This window comes from Chelon labrosus (genome assembly GCF_963514085.1).
Source record: "Chelon labrosus genome assembly, chromosome: 13".
NCBI classification, from domain to species: domain Eukaryota; kingdom Metazoa; phylum Chordata; class Actinopteri; order Mugiliformes; family Mugilidae; genus Chelon; species Chelon labrosus.
The window spans coordinates 18,751,065-18,775,015 of record NC_140346.1 but is presented as its reverse complement, the minus strand read 5'-3'; the positions used below and the strand labels follow the sequence as shown (position 1 = coordinate 18,775,015).

The following is a 23,951-nucleotide window of genomic DNA, read 5'->3' as shown; positions in this document are numbered from 1 at the left end:
GGGGCTGTTAAATCACTTTAATGCACCTTGGTGTGGACATGATCTCATCACAGGCTGAATCTGGTGTCTGGGTTTGATGCAGGGCTGTTGCTTTATATTGCACTAGGTTGGAAAGGTGTGCCAAAGAAAAGAAAAAAAAACAAAACAGGTATATAATGCTATAAATTCGTGAAAGTTCTGTTTGGTCTGTATCAGTGAAATAAAACAGGTCTGGACGCAACTGTGTTTAATAATTCACCTGGATTCTTCTCCCTTTATCTCCCTCTCCATCTTTCTTTCCACCGTTTGCAAGGTCAGTGGGTGCAGAAGGCTGGGCTTTAAGTTGTGTTTTGTCGTCGTCACTCCTCAGAGCAGAAGGCTGCGACAGAGAGAGAGTCGCCTCAAACACAAGGACCTGTGCCGGGCATGAAACCGCACGCTTGTTCTGCGCTTAGTTTCAAGCCGTGTTTCTCGGTTTTAACTGCGAGGTAGAGGCCGGCTGGCTGTGTGAAATCTCCGAATCGTGCGCAAGCCCACAGTATAAAGAGGGACGCACTTTACTCAGAGGCTATTTATTTCCCAGCTGACGTGGGAGCGAGAGAGCGCAGGCTGAACTGTTCGCTGGCTGGGCATCTCACTCTCTCTGTGTGTGTGTTTGTGTGCGCGCCGGGGAGGAGAGGAAGCGTTGACCTGCTGGGATTTTAAGACATCCACGTTATTATTTATTTTTTCCATCAGGACTCAGACTCCGGCTGGCTCCTCCGTGGACAGACTAGCCCACACACTCAGAGCGATGACTGCTCTGAATTATCCGCCGGCTCTCTGTAATTTCACCAGCGAAACCAGCCTCCTCGCCGCCGCCCGCCCTTAGAACTGAGCCGCTGTGAAACAAGTCAGCGCCGTCGCCGTTGTCTTAACAGCTGGGATTTACACTTTACAATGTCTTGAGACGCGGAGGGGAAGCTACAAAGATGATGACAGTGAGTATCGGTTCGTTTTAAATGGCTGTCATGTTGCGTCCGGGCTACTTCTGGCTCGTCTCCCGCCGCTGCGCGTTATTTATGCGGGCTGGGACTTTAATTTTGACCGATTGTGGTGTATCTTGAGCGGGGGGGTTGGGGGGGTCAGCTGTAAGTGGGTGACATCCGCCGTGTGATAGTATGATATTGGGCGTTTCTGTCAGCGCTGTTGCCAGGGGGGATATCAGGTTCCTCCTGGGACTTTTTTGGGAACATTACATCATTTGAGTAGCCATATGAATGACTATGCAGATTGAAGAAACACCCGGCTTGTCCAAACGTTTCTAACCCGAATGGCATACAATTAAAATATGTATCTTCCAGAATGACCTATGTGTTGCCAGATGTGATCACGCAACTGTCATGCGTGGAGAAACGCCACTTATAGTGAGCTCGATGCAAAAGACTGGGCGTATGCGATGTTGCCCCTTTTGCAAGCCACCCAGAGAACGACGGGCGGAGTTGTGAGTCTTTTGACATAAATTAACCCCCCTCCCATGAAAAAAAAACAAAAAAAAACCCGCCCGGCTGCGGGGTGCAGCTGTCAATTTGCATGCATTTGGTTGGCCAAATCCAGGCTGCACGGGCTGCCTGCGCTTCGGTTAATCCCACAGCGGATCAGCTTTGCCGCTTCAGCCTGCTGTCTTGCAGCGCCTTCCTCTCTCTCTCTATCTCTCTCTCTCCCCCCTCTTCCTCTCTCGCTCAATCTATTATACACACTTTAGTATATTACATTATTTTAATCTGGCTCATGTGACCACCGCGTATTTACGCGATAAAACACGGAGACCGAGCGCGGTTTGGAGGCTGCACAGATCGGGATGATAACACTTCAAGAAAAGGATCGGTGACCGAGATTTGAAACGCGATCGCAGTTTGGACACTCAGTTTCCACTCATTCTTCCTACGCTGGAGAGGGAAAAAAAAAAAACAATCCACCCGGTTCCTGAATCCGGGTTTTTATGGCACTTAAAGAAGGGGGGGTGACAAAGCCAACATGACAGGCGGGTTTTCACAACCCAGAGGAGGCTGGTGACCGCTCCAGCGCGTTTCATGATCACGTCGGTAAGGTTGTTCTCCTCTGTAGTGACAAACAGATACAACACATGATAAAATATGAGAAGCCTGGCTACACTTGGCGCGTAAACGTCGCCTTATACTCTAGTTTGAGTCATTTTGCTGTAGAAAACGGGTTCAAGCTATTTATGAGTAGTAGGCCGGTGATGTTGTGTGCCCTTAAGTCCTCCCCCTCGTTCAGTTGCAAACCCTACGAGGCTCCAGGACTTTTTCACGTCAAAAACCACACGGCTTGTTGAAAATGTTTCCAGTGAGTTACATGTTATTACTGTCTAGACAAGCAAAAAAAGTAATCACGCATTCTGACTCTGGTTTGGTTTATTCAAGGAGTAAAATAATACTGTGATTTAACTCCCACTAGAGACTCTCAAGGTCCCAGCACATCAGTGGTAATGCAATATGTTATTTTTTTGAGTAGGCAATGACCACCGGCTATCACATGGAGGCAAAACATTTGACTTTCACGGCCCTGGCTGCGCAGCTCTCTGGTGCCAGCCTCACCCCTGCAGCAGCTTCCCTTCTATTCTCTTTGACCTGTTAGTATTTCAAGCAGAAATTCAAGTTCCTCAGCATAATAGCGGTTTTATGCCTCTACAACACATCAGCACTTTTCGTATCTCTGAGATGCTGAGTCACATTGCCTTCCCCGGCGTAGATATTTTCTGCACCGTGCTTTGACGTCAAGAGACGGTGCCTGCACAGGTGTGATCCAGAAGCCAATAAAGATTTTTCGTCATTAGGATTAGGATGTTGCAGTTTCCCTCGGCTGGGTCTTAGCAAAACTATACTATACCCGCGGTATGAACCAGCATTCTTCATAATGAATTTATTTTCCAGAGCAGCTCATAATTGTGGTCACGTAGGAATGTGTCGTTAATTTCTTTCTGCCCTGAGAGAAATTTTGGTGCTTGTTGCTTTTCATTAAGTTTTAAACGTGGTGAGGTGCCATGATTACACGATCCTGTGGAGGAAAGACTAATAACTCTGCAAGAGAAGGTTCAGCTCAGGTGGAGATTTGTGGAGGGTTGTAAACAACGGGGTGTTTTCATTAGCTGTGAACTCATCAGTCAGTTGGTGATTGGGGCTCTGCAGGACCGTCGAGGTCAAGGTTAGAGACCAGCTCTGGGCTCATCTGTTCATCCTCACTGTGTTGCTGTGTGGTGCATTGACATGTTACTGTCATTCGCTCCCAGCCCTCATAGCACCCCTGCTTTGTCCTCGTGGTGCTGTGCAGATGTAGCAGTGGGTGGTGGGATATTATTCTGACACATCCAACCGCACGGACTCCGCCTTCTCTGTGTGTGTCAAGTGTTGCACAAGCCCTTCCACACACACATATGCATGCACATTTACCAATACAGAGGAATGTAAACGCAATGAGATTAGCACGAACGTGGGAAGGTCCAGAGCAGCACGGTTGTGGGGAAGAAATCTGCAAAACAAGTCTAAAAGAGACAGTGAGTGCAGAATTCTGTGCAGAAAGGAAGTTCCTGCGGGACAGGAAGTGTTTTGTGGTTGCCCGTCTCAAACCACAACAACGGTGTGACTAATCTAATTCTACACACTTCCCTAAATTCTCTTTTTATTTCCCTCTTTTCCTTCTTCCTTTTCTCCCTCTACAGTCCAACCAACAATATGTCTCCCACTTGTCCTCCGTCTCATTCTTGTTCTCTGTTCTGTTTCGTTACAGGATTATCGGGAGGATGGCATGGACCTGGGGAGCGACGTGTCCAGTCGCTCCAGCTCAGAGTCCAACTCCAACAAGGTTACACCTTGCTCCCCTTCTCTTGACCTAGCCACTTTGGAGGACTACAAATCCTCCCCCTCTCTGGACCTGGTTACTTTGGAGGACTATGAGGAAGACGAGGACTACCAAGAGTACAAGAAGAAGGTGATAGAAGAGTGGGAGAGTGAGTATGGAGAGGACTATACCTCTCCACAGCCTTCTGGTCAGGGGGAGGGCAGAGGAGACATTGTGAGCGTTGACAGCACTGGAGAAGGCTACAGGAAGACAGTGAATAGCCGCAGCCTTGCCGAAGAATTCCAGGATGTGAAGACCGTCCCGCCCCTGCCGGCCCCCAGCGGACGCACTGCCACATCAGTCGCCGCCGTCCCAGAGGAACTGAAACAGAACGGAAATCTGATTTTGCCCAGGAGCAACCGGCTCCACTCCCCCGAAAAACCACAGGGGGGCACAGGGACTCCCAAACCCAGCCACCGCAGCCCCAGTCAAGGCAGGCGGAGCCGAAGCAATGGCCGGGGTGGTGGTGGTGGTGGTGGTGGAGGAGAAGGAGGCGGAGGAGGAGGAGGAGGAGGAGGAAGTGGAGGTACTGGGGGACTGATGCGAGGATACAGAGAGGAGGAGAATGTAGAGGAAGAGCCTCTGCCTACCATGGACTGGGCAGCTCTGGAGAGACACCTGGCCGGGCTGCAGTGCAGAGAGCAGGAGAACCATAACCTCAACCACAACCAGAACATGGGCAAGACCAACTACACCTCAGTGAGTGTGCGATTTGTTTTTGTTTTTTCCGTGTTGTTTTTGTGAGGTTCCTGTGTGTTTTTAAGATTGTGAGCTTTTCTGCTTATGTGTGCCAAAGGCCATGTCACACGTAATCCAGCAGTTATCCATGTCAGATGGACCCTGGAAACATGAAGTTGAGTTAGCTGGAGTAAGGAAGGGGGATTAGTCGGCTAATGTGGCGCTAAGCTATGTGGCCCTGCGATTAACCTGACCATCACGGAAGTCTACACAGCTGGAGGGGAGTGGAGGCTGTTGAGAGGACAGCGAGGAAACAGGGATTCAGTCCATTTAGCATCAGATTCTAACAGACATCTCCAGGATTACACTGATTCAGATATTTAGCAACGAGACTGCGAAACTCTCTGAAAAGCCATATCATCAGTATTATTATAAGTGTCTGCTCAGCAAATTGTTTTAATTGTCTGATTGCTGTTGACACTCTTACAAGATTTGTTGCTGACCTTAGATAATTAAGTCTGCGTAACCTAATTTGTAAAAATTGGTTATGTTCTTTGTTGTTGTCATGTAGTGTTTCTACCAGAAGAGGTCAGTGTTGCATTGACAGTCCGCACAGAGCTGCTGTAAGCCACGCCAGCTGCTGCAGCATTAAAGGTTGTTGTGATTCACTTGCAAATTTATTACACCACTCAATTTAAATCGCAGCCTGAGCCAGAGTTTTATGGTTTATTAGCCTGTGGGCCCAAAAGGGTGTAGCTTTAAAATATTTAGGGAGGAGCAGGAGGAAATTGTTTACAGCAGCCAGAGTTTCATTGCCAGCACTTAGCTCTGTCACAGAGCAAGCGGGGGCAAATTTGAGAAAAGCTAGACTGGAGTCCTCTATTGATATGCGAGCACCCGAGACCTTTTCCTCGGTGCACACACACACAATGGCTCCATCCAGTGCCATTGTGAGTGTGTTGTGTGCGTTGTGTGTCTTTGTTTGTCTGTCCTGGAGGCCCCCCCTCTGTCTTCCTGAGGCATGTCAGGAATGCAGCGGGAGAAGTGGGGGATGAGAAGGAAGGAAGGAGGGAGAAAAGGACAGGAAGAGGACCAGGCAGTTCAGGGCCACATGGAGACGTTAGTGGTGTCAGTGCTCATTACCTGCCGACCATGCTAAACGAGAAGATCAGGTGTGGTTTAGTTTGTGGAAAAGACTCTCTCTCTCCACAGGCGGTGGAAGAAAATCTCTGGGAAGATAGCCTCTGTCTCCACATGCAGCCGCTATCTTTGGCATGCACACAGAAACACAGACATTTCGCACATATGCTCCTCACCGCTGACATATCCTCTGTGTCTGCTGGTGTCTTACACGTGTGCACATCTAGATAGACTGGGCCTGTTGTGGCAGATAGAGATAGAGCAGACACGATGATGACGGTGCCACAGCATCCAGCTGAGGTCTCTGAAAAACCCGGCCTCGGGTTTCGATGGTCCAGATAAGAAATTGGAATTAGCCGTGTAATCCCACCTAAGCGGGGAGCACAGAGCAGATACACTATAAAAGACAGAGGACACAAGATCATATCCTGGACAATCCCATTCTTAAAATGATTTCGGTGCTGCTTCTATAGAGGGCTAGATGGCCTTTGTTTTAGATCGTATTAGGTCAATCTGTTACTGAACACCTGAGATCAAATTTGACCTTCTGGTTCATGTAGTTGATCTATATCTGAGCTTTCATATTCGTTAAAGAAGGGTCAGTCTTAGTATGGACCCTCTGCTAACCTGCCTACAAGAGCACAAAAGCAGTCAAGTGGCAGTTCAGGAGACATTCCCACGAGACATTTAGGGTTTCTTTCCGTGTCAGGGGTTTTCTGGGTATCCTAATCCGCAAATTTGCTGGATTTAGCAGACACCCTGGAGAAAAGAAGGGCAGGGCTGGTGCTTTTAAAATGCTGTTAAATATTTAGACATCCACTCACGCGGGACCCCGGCATAGAGAGAGACATAGACATAGACATAGACAGAGCGTGTGTTTGTATGTGCGGGGGGGGGGGGGGGTTGTCTGTCTGGGATGTTGCTGGGGTCCAATGGGACGGAGATGTTTGTGCTTCAGTAGAGCTTCAAAAGCGTCTGTGCTCTCAGAAAGACGGGACACCGTGAAGCTCAAAGCTAATAGTCTGCGGTGGTCACTAAAGTGCCTGGAGACTGGTTTAGCTGGCGTGCAGTAGCGACGGTACAGACTTCATGTAAGAAATGTGAAATGCCTTTCTGCATATTGCTTATTCTCACATCTTCTTGTCAGCAGCCTGGTAGATTGCAACGTCAAATTACAGAACAGCCTGTTGGTCTTTGGAAAGCTTTATTACACTCTATTTAGCTCTGTTTATTTATTTAACTTTGCAGATTTGCAGCAATTTGTCATGTGCCAGTTATCCTTCATGTTGTCTCATTGACCACTCCGTTTTGTATTAATGAAGTAGTCATATTGTTGCAGGTGTGTTTATTTAGGGTGTGGTTTCTGGCAGCTGTAATCTCACCATCTGCCTGCAGGCAGCGGGTGTGGGCTCGGGAGGATTCACGAGGACGTGGGTCACGGTGACCTGTTCATAATTTGTTTCTAATGAACTCTGGAGGCACGTGGCAGAGCGCGACGCACCGGGACCTCAAATGCACCAGGGTTAACTCTACCTCTAACCCTCTATTTTGCTACGCGCTCCTGGAAAATGAACAATAATATTAGTCTTCCTGTCCACTCTTGAGGTTAAAAAGGCAGAGATGGGGTCAGGCTACATGTATGGCTATCCATACTCAAAAATGTACCTATGTGTTTTCCAAGGTGCATACTGGAGGAAAAAATTATGCCTCCAGGCTACTTCTTTTTCAATCTCAGCCTGCGCACACCCAGACTTACTCACATCATCTAAAAACACCCCGTGGGCAAACTGTACTTATAAAGGTAGGGCTTGTGTTGAGACCTGCAGCACCACTCCCCTTTAGTCTTTCTCTCTAACAAAGATCTACTGAACTTGCCAGAGGATTTACTTCACATGTTGGTGCAGAGTTTCATGAAAAGCGTTGAGCAAACTTGTCAAAAGTAAGCCGGTCATTTCAGATACAGTCAAAGCTTTGTGAAGTCTGAAAAAACAACTCGTTGAGATGTGATTTTTTTTAGTTGCATTATGGGAAGTACACTTACCAGGCATAACATTATGACCACCTTCCTAATATTGTGTAGGTCTCCCTTGTGCATCCAAAACAGTTGTGACTCATCAGAGAATGGACATAGGCCTTCTGAGGGTGTCCTGTGGTGTCTGGCATCAGGATGTTGTTGGTGGGGGCCTTTGGGTCCTATGGGTTGAGGGGAGGGGCCTCTGTGGATCATACCACCGATACTTGATCAGTTTGTAGGGTGTAGTTTATAGGGAATTTGCAGGCCAGCTTGTGCTGTTCTTCATGTTTTTTGAGTCGTTCCTAAACCATTTTTGTGTGTGTACCTGTGTCAGGCTGCATCTTGCTGGGGATGGCTGCTGCCATCAAGGAGTGTCATTGCTATGGGGTGGGGGTGTCTGGTCTGGTCTAGGTGGGTGGTACATGTCTAAGTAATGCCAGGTCCAAAATTCTCCCAGCAGAACATTGGGTTGTCACAAGATGGTCATTCTGTCAGTGGTCATAATGTTATGCCTGATCAGTGTATATGATGCATGTTTTTTGAGTGTGTTTAAAATAAGGGAGGAAAGGTTTTGTAATAAAAGACCGTCTGTCTCTTGAATGTCCCTTGACGTTATCCAAAATGCATCACTGTAAATTCTCTCTTCTAAACAGACGATAATATAATTAGACATGTACAGTTTATGCCAAAGTTACCTCACAACCACTGCTACCTGTTTTTCTGCCTTGTAAAAAACTTGAACAATGCCTCATTGGACATACGTGACAATTCACATTTGTCCTTTTCCCACTGTCAAAGGAAGGAGTATGTTTGTGAACTATCGCTTGATAGGAAAGCGTTGCTCAAGCACACCGTATAAACAATAAAATCGCCAGCAGCCAAACCAGATGGTACAAGAGTGCGGCGCTCTGGCCCAGAGAAGCACTCAAGGGCTGCGGAAAATAAAAGGACGAGGCAGAAGTTTCTCTATTTCCATCTCTCCCCTCTGTGTTTAGGTTGAAGTCGAGCAGCTGAACTGTGTACGCCACCCTCCACTAACAACCTAACTACTACCTTCACCCAGACTGTGCCACGTAGAGGGAGCGACGGCGCGGTGTAGGAGAGGGAATAAATTGCAGGCTCTAAGGAGTCTTGAGCGCAGTTATAGTGGATATAAATAAGTTCAAAAAAAATTCTGTGGAAAGAAGTTGAACTAGAGTTTACTCCTGAATGCGGTAAACAAACTTTAAAAGAGATAAATGTGATATGTTGGGAGAGGACGGGAGGTGAGAGGAGGACTCAAGGGCCACGGTAAAGATGAAGCTGAGCGAAATAGCAAAAAAATGTGGGAGAATAAATAGTAAATTAGTAGGAAGTAGAAGGAAGTTCGAAAAATTGAGGCGCAGGGCTTTAACCAGGTGTGGAGAGCGCCTGCTGAGGCTGTGGTGTCTGATTCAGCCCTCTAGGCTTAACCACTGCACCTGGTGTGCGACTGTGTCCATGAATGTGCCGATACCAGCTGAAACTCGCCCGGCCCTCTGCGCACCACGCTCGTATACACACACACACTCTCTCCTCATACAAACTCACTGCACTGTCTCTGAGTCCGGCAGACTTCTGTCTCCTATTCGTCCACACACACACACACATGCGCCAGCTCACCTCACTAAATCAAATCAAAGGATATCTTTTTCTTCTTCTAGTATCCTGACAGTCTGCCAGTGTCGGTAGATGTTTTATTCCTTTTTTTGTTTATTTTTTGGTCAGTGGAGTCTTTTTCATCTCAGCTTAACCTTGGATTCCTCACAGCAAGCCGGGCATTTAACTCAGGTAAAGCAGAATACAATCATTTGGTAAGAGCGTGCTTTGAATCCACTTTCTCAGATCTTTTCGGCATTACATGGCAAAACGTGGCACATGCTCTAAGTTGGATAAATTGTTTCGCAAATGTAATTACAGTTCAGGGTGCTACATTCTTCCGCTGTGACAAGTCGTCTTTTGAATTGACATGTTGCTCAAAAGTAAAACGTTGAGAACAAAAAGTAGAACCAGCTGTACATCTGTGTGTGCCTCTCGGTTTCCTCAGATCTGTGTTGTGTGTGTGTGTATGTGTGTGACCCTTTAACAAAGAGCAGGTTCATGCTGGCAGCACTCTGACCATATGTGGGTTGCTGCATGGTTGTTTTTTCTCTTTCTGTTAGAAGAAGAATATCACCCCGAATATGCAGCGCACGTGTGCAGTTTGAATCCTGTTTTACATAAGCAAATCTTTTCTTCTTGTCGTACAGCTGTTTTGAATGTTCCCTTTACCTTGAGGGGCAGAGAAAGTTTGAACGACGCGGCGCGCCGAGCTCAGAGCGCTAGCCACGACACGAGCCCGGTGATCAAAAGGCTTTACGTTGCCTCGGGATAATCATGTCTTCAGTTACGATCTGCTCTTGCACGCAGGCACTGTAAAGCTTTGCCTTGCACCTAGCATTGTCAGCTAGAAAATGAAAAAGGCAGAAGCAGAGCATTAGAACGAGCAAGCTTTGTAAGTTCGGTGAAGATGTCTCGTCTTTGGCGACACGGCAGGCTCAATCAGCCAAATGTGCCTGATGGCCAACTGCCTGCTTGGTGTGTCAGGACCCAAAGATAGTTTGTGGTTGAAGATTGTTTACTGCTAAGGTTGCCATGACCTCCAACTCGTGACCGTTGTTAGAGTCTGTTTTGACTTGAGCTGGTCAACTTTACCATGTTTTCTCTGGAGGAGGTACGCTGCTGCACGTTCACACGTAAAGTCACATGTTACTGTTTAGCTTGACCTGCTTTGGGTATTGTCGAAACGCTCCTCTTTAACAACTGGAAATCGTCCAAGAAATACAACAGGTTATTAAGTTCATGATCCATTGACTGCCACAACGGGAGTGGTGCTGTCTAAACTGTTCTTATCTGGTGTCAAAGTGCATTTTAATGAGCTACCTGATAACCTCTCTTCATTGGAACCAGTAAGCAAACAAAAACAGCGCTGATGAGTTATAGTGACACTATAGGTGTAGCTGACAAAACAGGCTTCCCGTCTTAAGGTGGAAGAAAATCCATTTTGTGTGATGATCCGGAGTGATGTCTCCGAGGCAAGCAAGCATAAGGTAGGCAGCTGTAATCGGAGATAAAGGACAGTGGATAGGCCTAGCCTAGAGCTACACATTCCACAAGCTTTTTTTCTGGTTGATCATCCTGATAGATACACAGAAACTCATACAAACGCACCCGTTCCTGTGATTCAGTCACTGGTGATTCACCATAGTCTGAGAAAGGTGTTGAGTCAAAGCCCTCTTCAGCATCTTTTATATCCTCTCTGGCATGGAAGTCAGCTTAGGTTCCAAGACATTTTTCTGCACTACCGCAAATCTTTACCTTCTTCTCCTCTCCTTTTCTTCACGGCTCAGATATCCCCTGTCCTTCACTACCACTCCCCTTCCCGGCTAATTGTTTTCTTCCTTTAGCTGTCAGGAGGCATTATAGCCTTATGTTCTCACGCAGCCAAAATACAGCAGGAGACCATTTTCCCCTCTACCGCCCGGCTCCCCCTCTCCACCCTATGAAAACTATCAAAGAGGGGCGCAGGCTGTGAGTGGCAGAGCGTGCTGTGGAGGAAATAGGGATTTATGTAGCAGCGAGGAGACGGCCTCCAATGTTATAGCTTCGTGTCAGTCTGCGCGCCGCACAGTCACTGCAGAGCCCGGGCCAAATGCACACATACAAATGCACACTCGGCCGGCCCGTATAAGTAAAAACGAAGCAGAGGGAGATAAAAAAAATAAATAAAACAAGGTTCATTTCAAAGACGGCTTGAAAAAAAAGAGTGAGAGCTGTAACCAGAACGTGAGAGAGATGGTTTTCTTAGCAGTGCGGGATTTTGAACGCATCCATCACCTCCCCTGTCTGCTGTCAGAGGAATAAAGGGTTGGAACGAACCCACCCACAGTGCCCTGTGTTTGTGTGCTTGCATTTACATGGGTGCTCATTTGGGTGGAGCTGAAACATGAAACACTGGTCCTCTCTGCTCCTAATTATAGAGCTTCTGTTTGGGTGTGTGTGTATATGTGAGAGGTAGAGAAGAGGGTTGCAAACTAGGTGTGTTTATACCGGGCTAAAAATACGAAGCATGTGTAATCCCGTCTTCAGGGAGAGAGAGAGGGAGAAAGAGACTTTAAAGGGTAGATAAAACGGGGTATTTTTGTCTCCATGTTTCTGACTCGGTGTTATCTAAGCTGCTAGTCTGTTCATGTGACTGTGTGTGTGTGTGTGTTAGTGTTTGTGTGTGTGTGTGAGACAACGGGAGAGAGAGGCATTGTGCCAGGTCATGCAGAGAGCTTCATCTGTTGCTGGAGGGAACAGAGAACAGAACAATTTCATCTCATCACATGCCTGCAACACAAGGACAATCATTTAAAGCTAAAGCAGGGCTGCACCCCTTAATCGGTATTGACTAATCTGCTCTGAGTTAATCAGCTAATTATATAGCAAAGTGTCAGAAATGAGTGAACAGATCTGTCGGTTTCCTAAAACGAAGCAGTGATAGCTTCATATCTGTTCTTTGTTCAGTCTTAAAACCATCAGCGTATTAAGACAAACAGCTGTAAGTAGAGACTTCTTGAATTTATGGATTGATATTGTTGGGGTGCAGGTATCTGACGATTATTTTTCTTGATTAACTGGTTTGTTTGGTTTGTTTTATTTGTCCCAAACCAAAAGACATTAATCTGCAGTGACAGAAAACAAACAGCAGCCAACCTTCACATCACACAAGGCCTGAACCACTGAATGTTTAGTGTTTTTTCCTTAAGATAATAATTCATTTTTCTATCACATGACTGGTCCGGACTAAGTCAGTTGTTTTCCACATTTTCATGCCACCTTATTTTTTGCTGTTCACAAATTTTTGTATCTGTTGTCAAGACAACAAGCAAAAGAAATCTTTTCTTGCCTCGCTTCTGTCTGCCTCAGCCGCTCGTTATTATTCACTGTGACTCACAACTCCTGTTGTCGTTGCACAAGTGTAACTGGTGGTCAGCCAGTCATTTACTCGTTTGGTATACAAATGTTAATGCGCTTTGTGGCGCCTTTAAAAAAAAATGTGAAACGAATATTAACACACCGTGGCGTTCGCAGCGGGCTCGGCCTCCCCACCACCGACTGCAGACGCACAGCCCTCATTAGAACAACCTCTGGTGGCTGATCATAAGCGCACACACACACACACACACACACACACAGAGAGAGAGAGAGAGACATGCACTCCTCGGCCTTCCACATCAGTTCCTCCCTGTCAGAGGGAGCTCATTACCGCCAGAATCTGGCCCTCACACTGAGCCAACCTGCTTTGCAATGCAGTGTTTTTACACTGGCACAAAATGTCAGCCCGCTAAAAGCATCTGTGCTCCTCTCTTCCCCGCTGAGAGGGTGGGGGGGGGGCAGAAAAGGAGAAGGAGCGGGAAGGAGGAGGAGGAGGAGGACGACGCAGAAAAGCGGTGAAAAGAAACCAAATGTAGTTACACTGAAAGGCCAGAGAGAGAGAGAGAGAGAGAGAGAGGAGGGAGGGGTAGGTGGCACGGAGGCTAATAAGAAGAGAGAGGGCGAGCTGTTTGCCAGAGGAAGGGAGGAGATGTCACAGCATGACTGAGCTTCAGGATTTTTCCTACGACGCGTTATTCACCACCCACAGTATCACTTCCACCTCTCTCTGTACCACACCAGTTACAGAATGAACCGCCACATGATTCAGTCATCAGTGACTTATGATTAAGAATTCATTGCGTCTGCTTGCGTGTGTAAAGATGCCTCGCGTGGCAGAGCTAAATACTCAGAGCTCCACATGAGCGCCGTTTTCATGCGCGGGGTGAGCGGAGGGGCTCTGTGCTCACAACACACACTCACAGCGAAAGTTGCACACATAGCAGCAATTTCTCCTGCTCCGTGCAAGCATTAATGACACCCTTGTGCTCAAGTGTGGTGTTAAAATCAACACTATTTTATTAAATGGCGCCATTTGCTTTTTACTGCCCAGACTAACATCTCAGTGATTTGGAGGCTAAATTGCGCCCTTCCTGTCTTTCTGCTTGTCCGTATTAATAACCTTTGTTCTCTATCTTTGTGGGCCCCTTACGTAACGGGAGTTTTTAGAGTTTGTTTTTGCAGCTTATTTTTAGCTGGTGGTTCAGTCTGCATGCCGCAGTCTGCGCAGAGTCAGATACTGTTTTCTTTTCTAGTGTGAATAAAGAGGTGCTGCCTCAGCCTCCACCTGCGCCGTGACTCAGATTGTAACCTTGACAACCGCGTGAAGGTCAGCAGATGAGAGGAGGGGAGGGGGGCGTGGGGGTTTAGGATGCATGTGTCTCCGGACTGACTGCTGCCATGGTGACAGGGGAGAGAGAGAGAGAGGGAGAGAAAAGGTGGAGTTGCTGTGGATTCCTTCATCAAAGCGCGGCTTGTGATGTTGGACATCAAAGTTTTTCTTTCTCGCTCCCGTGCACCGGAAAGCGAAATCACTGCCCCGCATTTGTATTCAAAAGAGACAAGCGTCGGGCTTTAGTGAGCCTGAAATTGTAAAGATTGAAATACTGGAGCCAATACATCAGATCATTGACTCGCTGCTACTGGGTAAGTGTCTTCCATTTTAATGTTCAGCGCTCATGAAGCCTGAAGATTGACTGAGGGTTCTGCTCCAGTCTGTCTTGTCCAAAGTGATTTCTGAAGGCCAGAGAGAGAAGTTCACACCAAGCTGACTTTCTTGCCTCCATGTTAAGTTGGGATCAGCAGGCGGATTCATGTGCAGTTGTACAATTCACTCCAATAACCCACAAAACACAACAATTATTAAACCTGCCCTAAAAACTTAGCCCACACTAAAAATTCACAGTAAATCTGGCAAATTTTTTTTAGCAAACACCTTCACCAAGCACATACTCAACAACGCAGACAGTGAATTTAAAAAAAAAAGATTCAGTGTTTGTTCCCATCATCCACTCTTGCGTGCTTGTAAGCTTAAATAAGCTTACACATGACCTTGAATAAGCTTAAGAGTGCTAGTTTGTACGTGGCACTGTACGAAAAACAGGTTCGTCACACTTCAGCACGGATAAATATACCCGGGGTTAGCGGGATGGGCTGTTCCTGTGTGCGCCGTGCAGAAAGCTAACCCCCCGAGCCAGCGGTGCGCAGGGGCCCGAGCGGAGGGGAGATCAGAGCGGGGAGCTCATCGATCCACTTCCAGGTCATTAAGCCCAGGAGTGGTCTTATCGGGAAAAGCAGCGTCACCCAACAGAGATCAATATCGGATAGAGAGATTTGGCCCGAAGGGAAGGGATGAGATAACAGCGAGTGTGTAGCCAAAAAAGAAAAAAAAAAAGGCAGAAATGAAAGCTGAAACAGATGATTTCATTCCATCGGGGTGTCACATTCTCCAAATTCTTGTGCAAAGCTGTTCCATGACTGCTTTAATGGGAGTGTTGACTTGTCTAAACACACTGCTCCTGTTTCAGAAACTATAAAAAATGCTGGTTTGTGAGAAGGCAATATAGAAACTTGGTCCAAATTAATGCGCACTTAAATATTCCAAATGTCTAAAACATATATAAAAACATATTCATTCCAGATGAGGAGGGTTAAAGTGAGAATGAATCAACTGGAATCAAAACAAATGGGCAAAGAAGAGAACAAAAAGAGGGATTTATAAGAGTAATGGGTGGATGTCAGGATGGAGGAATGGGTGGAGAGATTATCTGAGTAGGTTTTGCCTGTGTGTGGATTATGGACCGGCCATCTGCCAGTATGGGATTATAATCCTACAAAGAAACAGACAATGAGGAGAAGAGATGAACCTGCAATGCATGGCGTCTGTGCTGTCCGTGTTTTTAACGCCGTGAGGGTAAAAGTGACACAAACTCACACATAAAATAATGCTGATGCACATCTTTGCTTAAACAGTTTGATTAAATAATAAGAGTAATTTGCTGATGATAAAAATCCAGCAGTAGTTTGATGATTTGTGCACCACACGTAGGGATTAAGATAAAGGTGAAGGAATGAAAGTCACCCCTCTGGCCTCCTCCCTTTTCTGGCATGACTCCAAGCGAGACAGCCGAATGACATCCCGACCCTGACCCACACCGCCCGCAACCTCCCACCACCGGCCAACTCTCTGCATACACTCAGCCCAACAGCTCCCCGCCCCCCTCTTTTCAGTCCAAACCAGACAGAGAAAGGCGATCGGGGAGTGTACTCTGCTTTTCACTGCTCCCCTCCCCTCCCTCTCTGTTTCTCTCTCTCTCTCTCCCCTGTTCTCACACCCCTCCTCCAGTCTCTCGCTCCCCTCCCTCTTTCAGCTTTGGGGAAGCAGCGATCAGACCCTGCCCTTTTCTGTTAACAAACAGACAGATCAGGAAACAAGCAGTAAAAGAAGGAGAGCTAGAAAGCAGAAGGCGACGACTGAACCGACTGACAAGGAGAGGCGAGCAGTGGTAGCGATCGACCTTTCTTATTTTTTAGTTTGGATCAAGGGCTGGGTGGGATCCCTTCTCTCTTCTCCGCTGGAATACCGCTGCAGGGCTGGGAAGCTAATCCCAGTTCCCGCTCCTGTTCCCCCAGCTCAGCCGGCTCCGCTCTAGGATGCTGTGAAGGATGGTCCACCAGGAAAACTGTTCTTACCAGGTAGTTCTCAGACATTGCCGTAATTGATTCGTGTCTTTGGTGTCCTGACAGAATAGTTTGTTGCTGCTCGTCTAAATATCAAGTTTCATCTTTTCAGCTCAGTGCATCACAAACCTTGTAATGTCATGTTTGGAGCCAGGACGTTGTTGCTCATGTATAGGAGTTGTGTGTCAGTGCAGAGACCCAGACTTGTGTAGGAGTGTTCTTCTGTCTTTTGTGGTTACATGATCTGAATCTGATGGCTGGCTGGTTGCTAAGAGAGCACTTGACTCAAGGGAATAATGTCGTACCTCCCATCCACCCCCCTACTCATTCAGCCTCATCAATCCATGTCAGGGAGGCATGAGTTTTGCATGTAACTGCAAGTTCATAGTGTCACTAAACTCTATGTGTGGTTAATGTTTAAGCTTCATGAAGAGGATGCACATACTTCAACATATGGTGCAGACAACGTAGGATTTAAATGTGAACGGTGGCTCGGAGGGGTGCGCTTCCGTGTGCAATCATGTTTACGAGTGGGTGTGTGACTCTAACATGTGTCCCACTTTATCTAACGAAGAATTGGGAGGAATGAAGCGGCGGTGATTAAAGGGAAGCATTTTATCACAGCTGTGCATCTGCTTCTATATAACCAGCTCTGCCAGGGAGGGAAAATCTGCAATGCAGTGGAGATGGAGAGTGGGAACAAGCAGAGAGGTAGATGAAAGGAAAGAGAGAAATGTTGAATATGCCGGGGGAGGCGTTGAGGAAGGAAGATGGAGCTTCTTTGATGGAGGGGAAGCAAGTGCGGAGAGTTGCGGAGAGGTGGATGTGCGCTTGAAGTCTTTCATCAACATGCAACATGAAACGTCCAAATCCTGACGTTGAACCATTACTTTTTCCATTTGGTTTAAGTAAAATTACATTTCAAGGCATCGAAATTGGAAAATTTGAATTCAACCTCAAGGCCTCACCGCTCTGGGCGTCACCGGCATTTATAAAGACTGATTGTTTAGTCTGTTTCATGTTCTTGAGATTAGGTTTTTGGAATTAATAACAAACTGACCTCGAAAGGACTCAAATCACCTCACAAAACATTCGCGTTAATCTCGGCGCATCGTCCACGTATTGGTATTTGCGTGTCAGGAGGGTGGATTTGTGCCTGTGTGGGTTAGGGAGCAGTTGTGTAATGGGATAAGGATTTCCTGCCATGTTTTGTGGTAGATAAAGGCTAGATGGAGCGACGGAAAGAAGGAGAGAACAGCAGATAACCAGAGAGAGGTGACGCCAAAAGGGATCGCGGAGACGGCGGATAAAAGGAAGAGATGAAACAGCTACAGGAACCGTATTGACAGCCCAGGCTGAGAAAAGCCAAGGGAGAAATGGGCAGAGAGCAATGAAGAGCAACGCGCAGCTCTCCAAGGCAACTGCGATGACGGATGATAAGAATAATGGAAAAATATAATTTCAGAGTAGGGGCGGACTTCATTAAAAAGAAAGAAAGAAAGTTGCAGTGTTAAAGGGTGAGATGTCTCCAACGCAAGGGAGGTACTAGAAAGAAAAATTATGAAGCAAATAAGAAAAAGAGCGGTACGGGGAGCAGAGGGTTCAGGCTCTGATAACGGCTTCTCTCTAGAGGCCCCTCAATTAGACTGGTAACCTGGCAACCAGCCGGCAGACAGCGCCCCTCACACTGGTATTACACACATCCACAGAGGGATGGAAAGAAGCAGAGGGCAGCGAGGTGGACGGAAGAGAGGAGAGGAAATGAGCGAAGGGTTTAATGAAGACATAAGATGAGTAAATAGATCAAGTGGGAAAAAAGAGGAAGGTGGGCGGTGGCGTTGTCCCTGTATCTCCGCATGTCTTCTAGGATGCTCTGTTGTATGTCTCGGGGTAATTTCTGTTTTGGTTATTGTTTTGTCCCACTTTAAATAGGGCGTGGATGTTTTTTTTATTGAAGCTGCAGAGGAAAGAGAATGAAGAGGACTGGAAGGAGCCTCTTTCTTCCCCCTTTCTGCCTCTTTGCTCAAGCCATAACATTTAAAGGCGAGCTCCCACTTAATGTCAGAAACCATTAGCCGATTAAGTCGCGAGCCGACCCTGGAGGAGCAAGCCGTGAGCAACCACAGTCCACCAAAACCATTGGTTCAACCCCTGTCAGTTTTACAAATAAGCCACGAGTCCTCTATGTGTCTACTGAAGATCTCAGCAAGATCCCACTATGTCATCCTGTTTCCCGATTCCTGTGTAAATCTATAAGACCTGCTGCGCCGTATTGCTGTCAGCGGCAGCGTCAGGGTGAAGGGTGATGGCGAGATTTATCGGCTTGGCCGCAGTGTGTCTTCCCGGGTTGGAGGAACACTGTCAGGCTGCCAAGGCCTCGGGAACTCTGATTGAATCCTGAATCCCGTCACACGTACATACGATAGTAGTTCATGCGTGAGGATTTCTGTTTGTTTATGTCATGCTTATGTGGCTGTAAGCTCGCGCAGCTTGACTGGGAGAGGGGTTGAAGCAGAGCTCTTGTGCGAGTGTAACTGTGTATGAGGTGCGGCTTCATGAATTATAGATTAGGAATAGCAGTACAGTGCATGAATCGTGTTAGAGCGACAGAGTCGATCAATAAGCCTGGACGATAAACTACACGTATGGGATTACAGACGTCATTATTATTATGTATAGTTTACCAGGAAGTAGCTTGTAACAGCCACTTTATCCACAACTTCTGACATTTTCGTACGAACCAAAAGCACCATGGTATTTTGGACGGAGCAAAGCTAGCCGTTTTGATGTCTGCTCATTATGCTGAGCTAAGATATGCACGAACCATCTCCAGCTCTGAATTTAATGCACAGACGTGAGATTGATGCAAACATTTTGTTTCATTCTTGTTTAAAGCATGCACATTTACAGACGTTTTTTGTGGAAACAATTCCTTAAACTGGTTTTACAGTAATTAAGGAACACATGAAAGGAAATACTCTGAATAAATCACATTATCCAGCTCAGTTGGCATGTGGATGGGAAAATACACACAGATGAGATAAGGCGTAACTGTAGTTTAGAAGTCTTTGATATTAACTACATTTACTGCACAGCGATATGTGCTTTGATTTGGTTCACCAACATCACACGGTTGCTTTGCAGCGCACACAATCAGAGTGTACTTTCCCCTGTTATTCCACAATTTGCCAAAACTTGCTCCCCCTCAGACACCGGCCTCGGCGTGAGTTAGTGGACTTCCCGATGGGCCGCCCCATGCTCCTTTCACGGCCCAATTTGTTTGGAACACATAGCACCGCCACGGAAAGAAATTCTCACCACGTTGCTATGGTAGCAGCCCCTGTTCTTTTCCCCCTCTTTCCAAAATAAGACGAGTCTCCAGCGTTCCTTTCGGTAAATGTGGTCTGTTTCTTCTATAATGTCACACAAGCGCGCGCACACACACGCACAATAGATATTAAAGAGCGGCGTGCCAGCTCGCTGATGTTTGCAGACCTCAAACAGACCCTGCTGAAAATGTCTTTATTTGCCACAAAAGCCCTCACTCCCAAGGTCTGGAACTCAAATTGGTCCTCGCAAAGATAGACGTACAAGCGCACACACACATAGCGCCACTGGCCTTGGATCCCAGGCTTACAGGAGGTGCCAGGAACCCTCTCCCACAGTCACCCTCTGTTCACTTGGAACAATAAGCCGTTCTCTGTGTGCATGTCTCTCTCTCTTTCATACTCGCTCTCTCAGCTGACCCACCAGTCGAGCCATCATCTACACCGCAAGAATTAACCTGTGTGTGCGCGTGTCTCGAAAATGCAGCTTAAAATATGCGTCGGTGACGTCTCTGCCCTTGAACTTTGCTTCAGACGGTGTTAGTGTGTGTTTGTGTTTGTATTGTCTGATTCATTTGCACGGTGTAGCCCAGGTAACCCTCACCTCCCAACATCCTACTCTGTTTGAAATCCGCAGTGACTTCACCTTCTCTATGAAGTCAGCCTCAGTAATGAAGCCGAGATCAAAAAGGGGCCCCACCCTCTATCCCCAGATAGGCCGCCCCTGCCCACAGCTGACACCAGTTTTATTGGCCTGTGTGTGTTATGTTGTCTGTGTTGTCCCCAGCAGCAGTCCAGTGTGGGTGGATTCAGGAGACAGCCAGACAATTCGCTGTACTCTACCCATAATCCTTAGGGATCAACACTGAATCAAATCCACTTCCTATTTTTTTCACTTAACTCTTGTGCCTGTGTGAGTCTCTGTGTTTTTGTGCTGGAGATGTTCAAATGCTCTTTGATGTCACCATGCAAATGCATTATTCCCCGACTGTCTTCATCGCAGATTCCTTTTTTCCCTGTGTTGTTCTCGTCTCCGCTCTCTATCTCTCTGAGCAGAGAGGCAGATGAATGTTTGTCAGTCTCATCAGCGCTCTCTTACGTATCCCTCCTCTCGTCCTTTTTCGTACCCCTTTGTCCTTGGCTGGCGGTTTTGTTTCTTATCTGATATCCATGTCTTACCGTCAGATCTTCTACTATTCTGTCTGTTTCGGCATCTGAATCTGTCGGCTGGTGGTGGTTTGATGCTTCCAAGAATGAAAAAAAAAACACATGTACAGGAACTTTTGACACATTTTTTTTAGAGTGGTATTGTTTCAGATTAGTATACTTATACACTGATCAGTCATAACATTAAAACCACCTTCCTAATATTGTGTAGGTCTCCCTTGTTGACTCGAAAACAGTTGTGACTCATCAGAGATTAGACATGGGCCTTCTGAGGGTGTCCTGTGGTGTCTGGCAACAGAATGTTGTTAGTGGGGGCGTTTGGGTCCTATGGGTTGAGGGGAGGGGCCTCTGTGGATCATCCCACAGACACTTGGTGAATTTGGGGGCCAGGTCAACACCTTGTGCTGTTTTTCATGTTTTTTTTTTTTTTTGTTGTTCCTAAACTGTTTTTGTGTGCGTGCCTGTGTCAGGCTGCATCTTGCTGGGGATGGCTGCTGCCATCAAGGAGGGTCATTGCTATGGGGTTGGGGGGCCTGGTCTGGTATAGGTGGGTGCTACATGTCTAAGTAAGTTTCCCAGCTGAACATTGTATTGTCACAAGACGGTCAAAGTTACTCACTTCTCCTGTCAGTGGTTTTAATGTTTTGGCTGATCGGTGTATGTCTCATGTAAAGAATTAGACTATTCTTACTGCTAATTTTCCATTTGACAAAAAAATAAAATTTAAAGTGTCTAAACGCAGACTGGCTGTAAACATTGCCTGAATAAAAAACTCATAGGATTTAAATTAGATGCAATCCTTCACTAATGCACAATCCATTAAACAATAACACAGTAAAAAATATATATGTCTGAGGCGTTTGAATTATGAGTTTAATTTCGCCCTTAACATGGTTTTCCAGTTGCTTGTCACGCCTATCATTTTTCTATCTGCCCAGTTGATGGTGTGTGTGTGGGTGTTAGTGTGTTAGTCATGTTCCCTTGCAGTGAGTACTGTATCTGCCGCCATATGTGGATATAATTTTCTGTCTGGGCGGCTATGACAAATATATGAGTCACGGGTCGATAACGTCTCACAAAGATGAGATCATTACACACCGCGGAGAGCTCAGATTGAAAATGTAAGTCACTGATACAAGGCGCAAGCAGTGAGTGAATGAGTGGCTGTGTATGGCTCTGTCTGTGTGTGTGTGTGTGTGTGTGTGTGTGTGTGTGTGTGTGCCAGACTAATGGTCCATTGTGCTCTGTCAGGGTTTATTTAGCTGGCCGTGGCTGTGAGGCTGCTGGCTTTAGAGTCCAGACGAGGCACTATTTTTACCTTAGCACGAAGGGAGTACAGCACCCCCTCTGTTACACACACACACACACAGTTTCACATTAGTTTCACCTCCAAAATTTAAGCTAATTTACAAACTTTTCCACAGACATACGCAGATGACACGCCTTTACATACCAGAGGGAAGAGTTTTGCATGTGACAGAGGGAGAATAAACACAGAGAAGATGTGGCAGAAAGGCTTCAGACACACTATCTTATGGATGCGTGCACTGTCAAGAACACACACACCGTGGTTATCCCTATCTCATCGCTGAGGTGTCTCTTTTCAAGCTGGTGGTGAGCAGCTGCTGTCCTCACGTCAGGGCGTGAAAATGGAAAAAACACCAGTGCGAGTTCCTCCCTCCTCTCTCTTGCTCTCCCTGGCTGCGAGAGGCCGCCCCTGACCAGAGGGTTGGAAGGTAGGGAGGGTCTAAAAGGACCTTACCTCTGACCATTGTGCTTTTACAGTCATGCGGGAGAGGAACCTAAAGAGAGGGAGAGAGTGGAGAAAGAGAAACAGTGTCAAGTCATGTTAGAGAAAGACGAGGGGAGGACACAAGGAGAGGAGAAGATTTTTTTTTTTTGCGCCAGACGATGGCAGGAGTGAGTTGGGATTATGATGCGTACTGACTGGGCTCAACCTCAAGAGTTGGTCTGGACTAACCTGCTGAGTGGGGAGTAGAGAGAGGACGACAGAGAAGGAAGGAGGGAGGGATGAGGGAGGCGCTGGATAATACGGACGGATGTGGTGGAATAGATAATGTCATCAGGCAGGCGGCCAGCCTCTACCTCAGTGATGATTACAAAGAGGTTTGTGAGTTGTTGTTGTGATTGTAAATCAAATTATTAATGTGTGCTAAAGGTTACTGGGAAGTTCAGTGTGGTCAATAGAGGGGGAATATTGTAGGTGATACATGTGACTGTGTTAACATCAGTGGTTTGCTCTTCTCTGTATGCGATCACACTTACACACGCTTTTGCTTATGTCAAATATTATAAGACATGAAGTAAAAGTTAAATGAGTAAATCTACACCACTATTATGTCCATACTGTCAATACGAAGCTAAAACCAGCAGCTGACCAGCATAGACTCAAAAGCAGGGGGGACACAGCTTGGCTCTGACCACAGAAAACAAAATGAATCTAATCTTTAATTAACTTGTTACATGTTATTTCCTTAACACATACAAATGAGAAGTCATAGGTCCTTGTGCTGGACTGTTTTTAAGATGTGACGCTCAAGGAACTGACTGCTCTCAGTTGCAGTGTGGATTTCTTTTGCAAACCAAATATGCCGTGCTGGCTTAATGAGCAACTGAAACTTCATACTGAAGAAATATGATAGTGGTATTTATCTAAAAACAAAAAGAAAAAAAACATAATAAGCACGTTCCTCAAAATGCTGAACTATCCCTTTAATAACACGTCTCTGCATGCAGCTGTGTGATTCAGGCCAGGAACTGATGTAATGGTTGAAGTCTGGGCATTAAGGTGCACAGATATTTTGGGCAGTGCTATGACATAATGGCGTGAGTAACCACGCTTTTATTTTTAAACCTGCTTCATTCTTTAGGAGTTAAAAAAAAAAACACATTCCTCCTAAATCTTTCTCACAAAAAGCCAGGCCTGCTTGCAGAGAGAGAGAGAGAGAAAGAGAGAAAGCTCAAATGTCACTTGGAGACCTATTGTCCTGTCCAAACCCTGTTCATGCTCCTCATCTCCCCTCCTTCCTTGCCTTTGTCACCCTCTCGTTTTTTTTTCCTTATTCCCACCACAA

General features: G+C 46.5%; 1 protein-coding gene across 4 annotated transcripts in view; it reads left to right on the top strand.

Annotated features, from left to right (window-relative positions):
- Positions 1-390: 390 nt before the first annotated feature.
- Positions 391-23,951, top strand: part of schip1 (schwannomin interacting protein 1) — a 35,980-nt gene continuing 12,419 nt past the window's right edge. The window contains exons 1-2 of one of the 4 annotated variants that reach the window (XM_084559336.1): positions 391-959; positions 3,766-4,575. In XM_084559336.1, the coding sequence (XP_084415462.1) occupies positions 951-959; positions 3,766-4,575 (819 nt within the window). In that variant the 5' untranslated portion in view covers positions 391-950. Of the gene's footprint in view, positions 960-3,765; positions 4,576-9,152; positions 9,518-16,104; positions 16,379-22,165; positions 22,984-23,951 lie in introns of those variants that run through there. The other 3 variants (XM_084559337.1, XM_084559339.1, XM_084559338.1) reach the window with 3 other exon arrangements.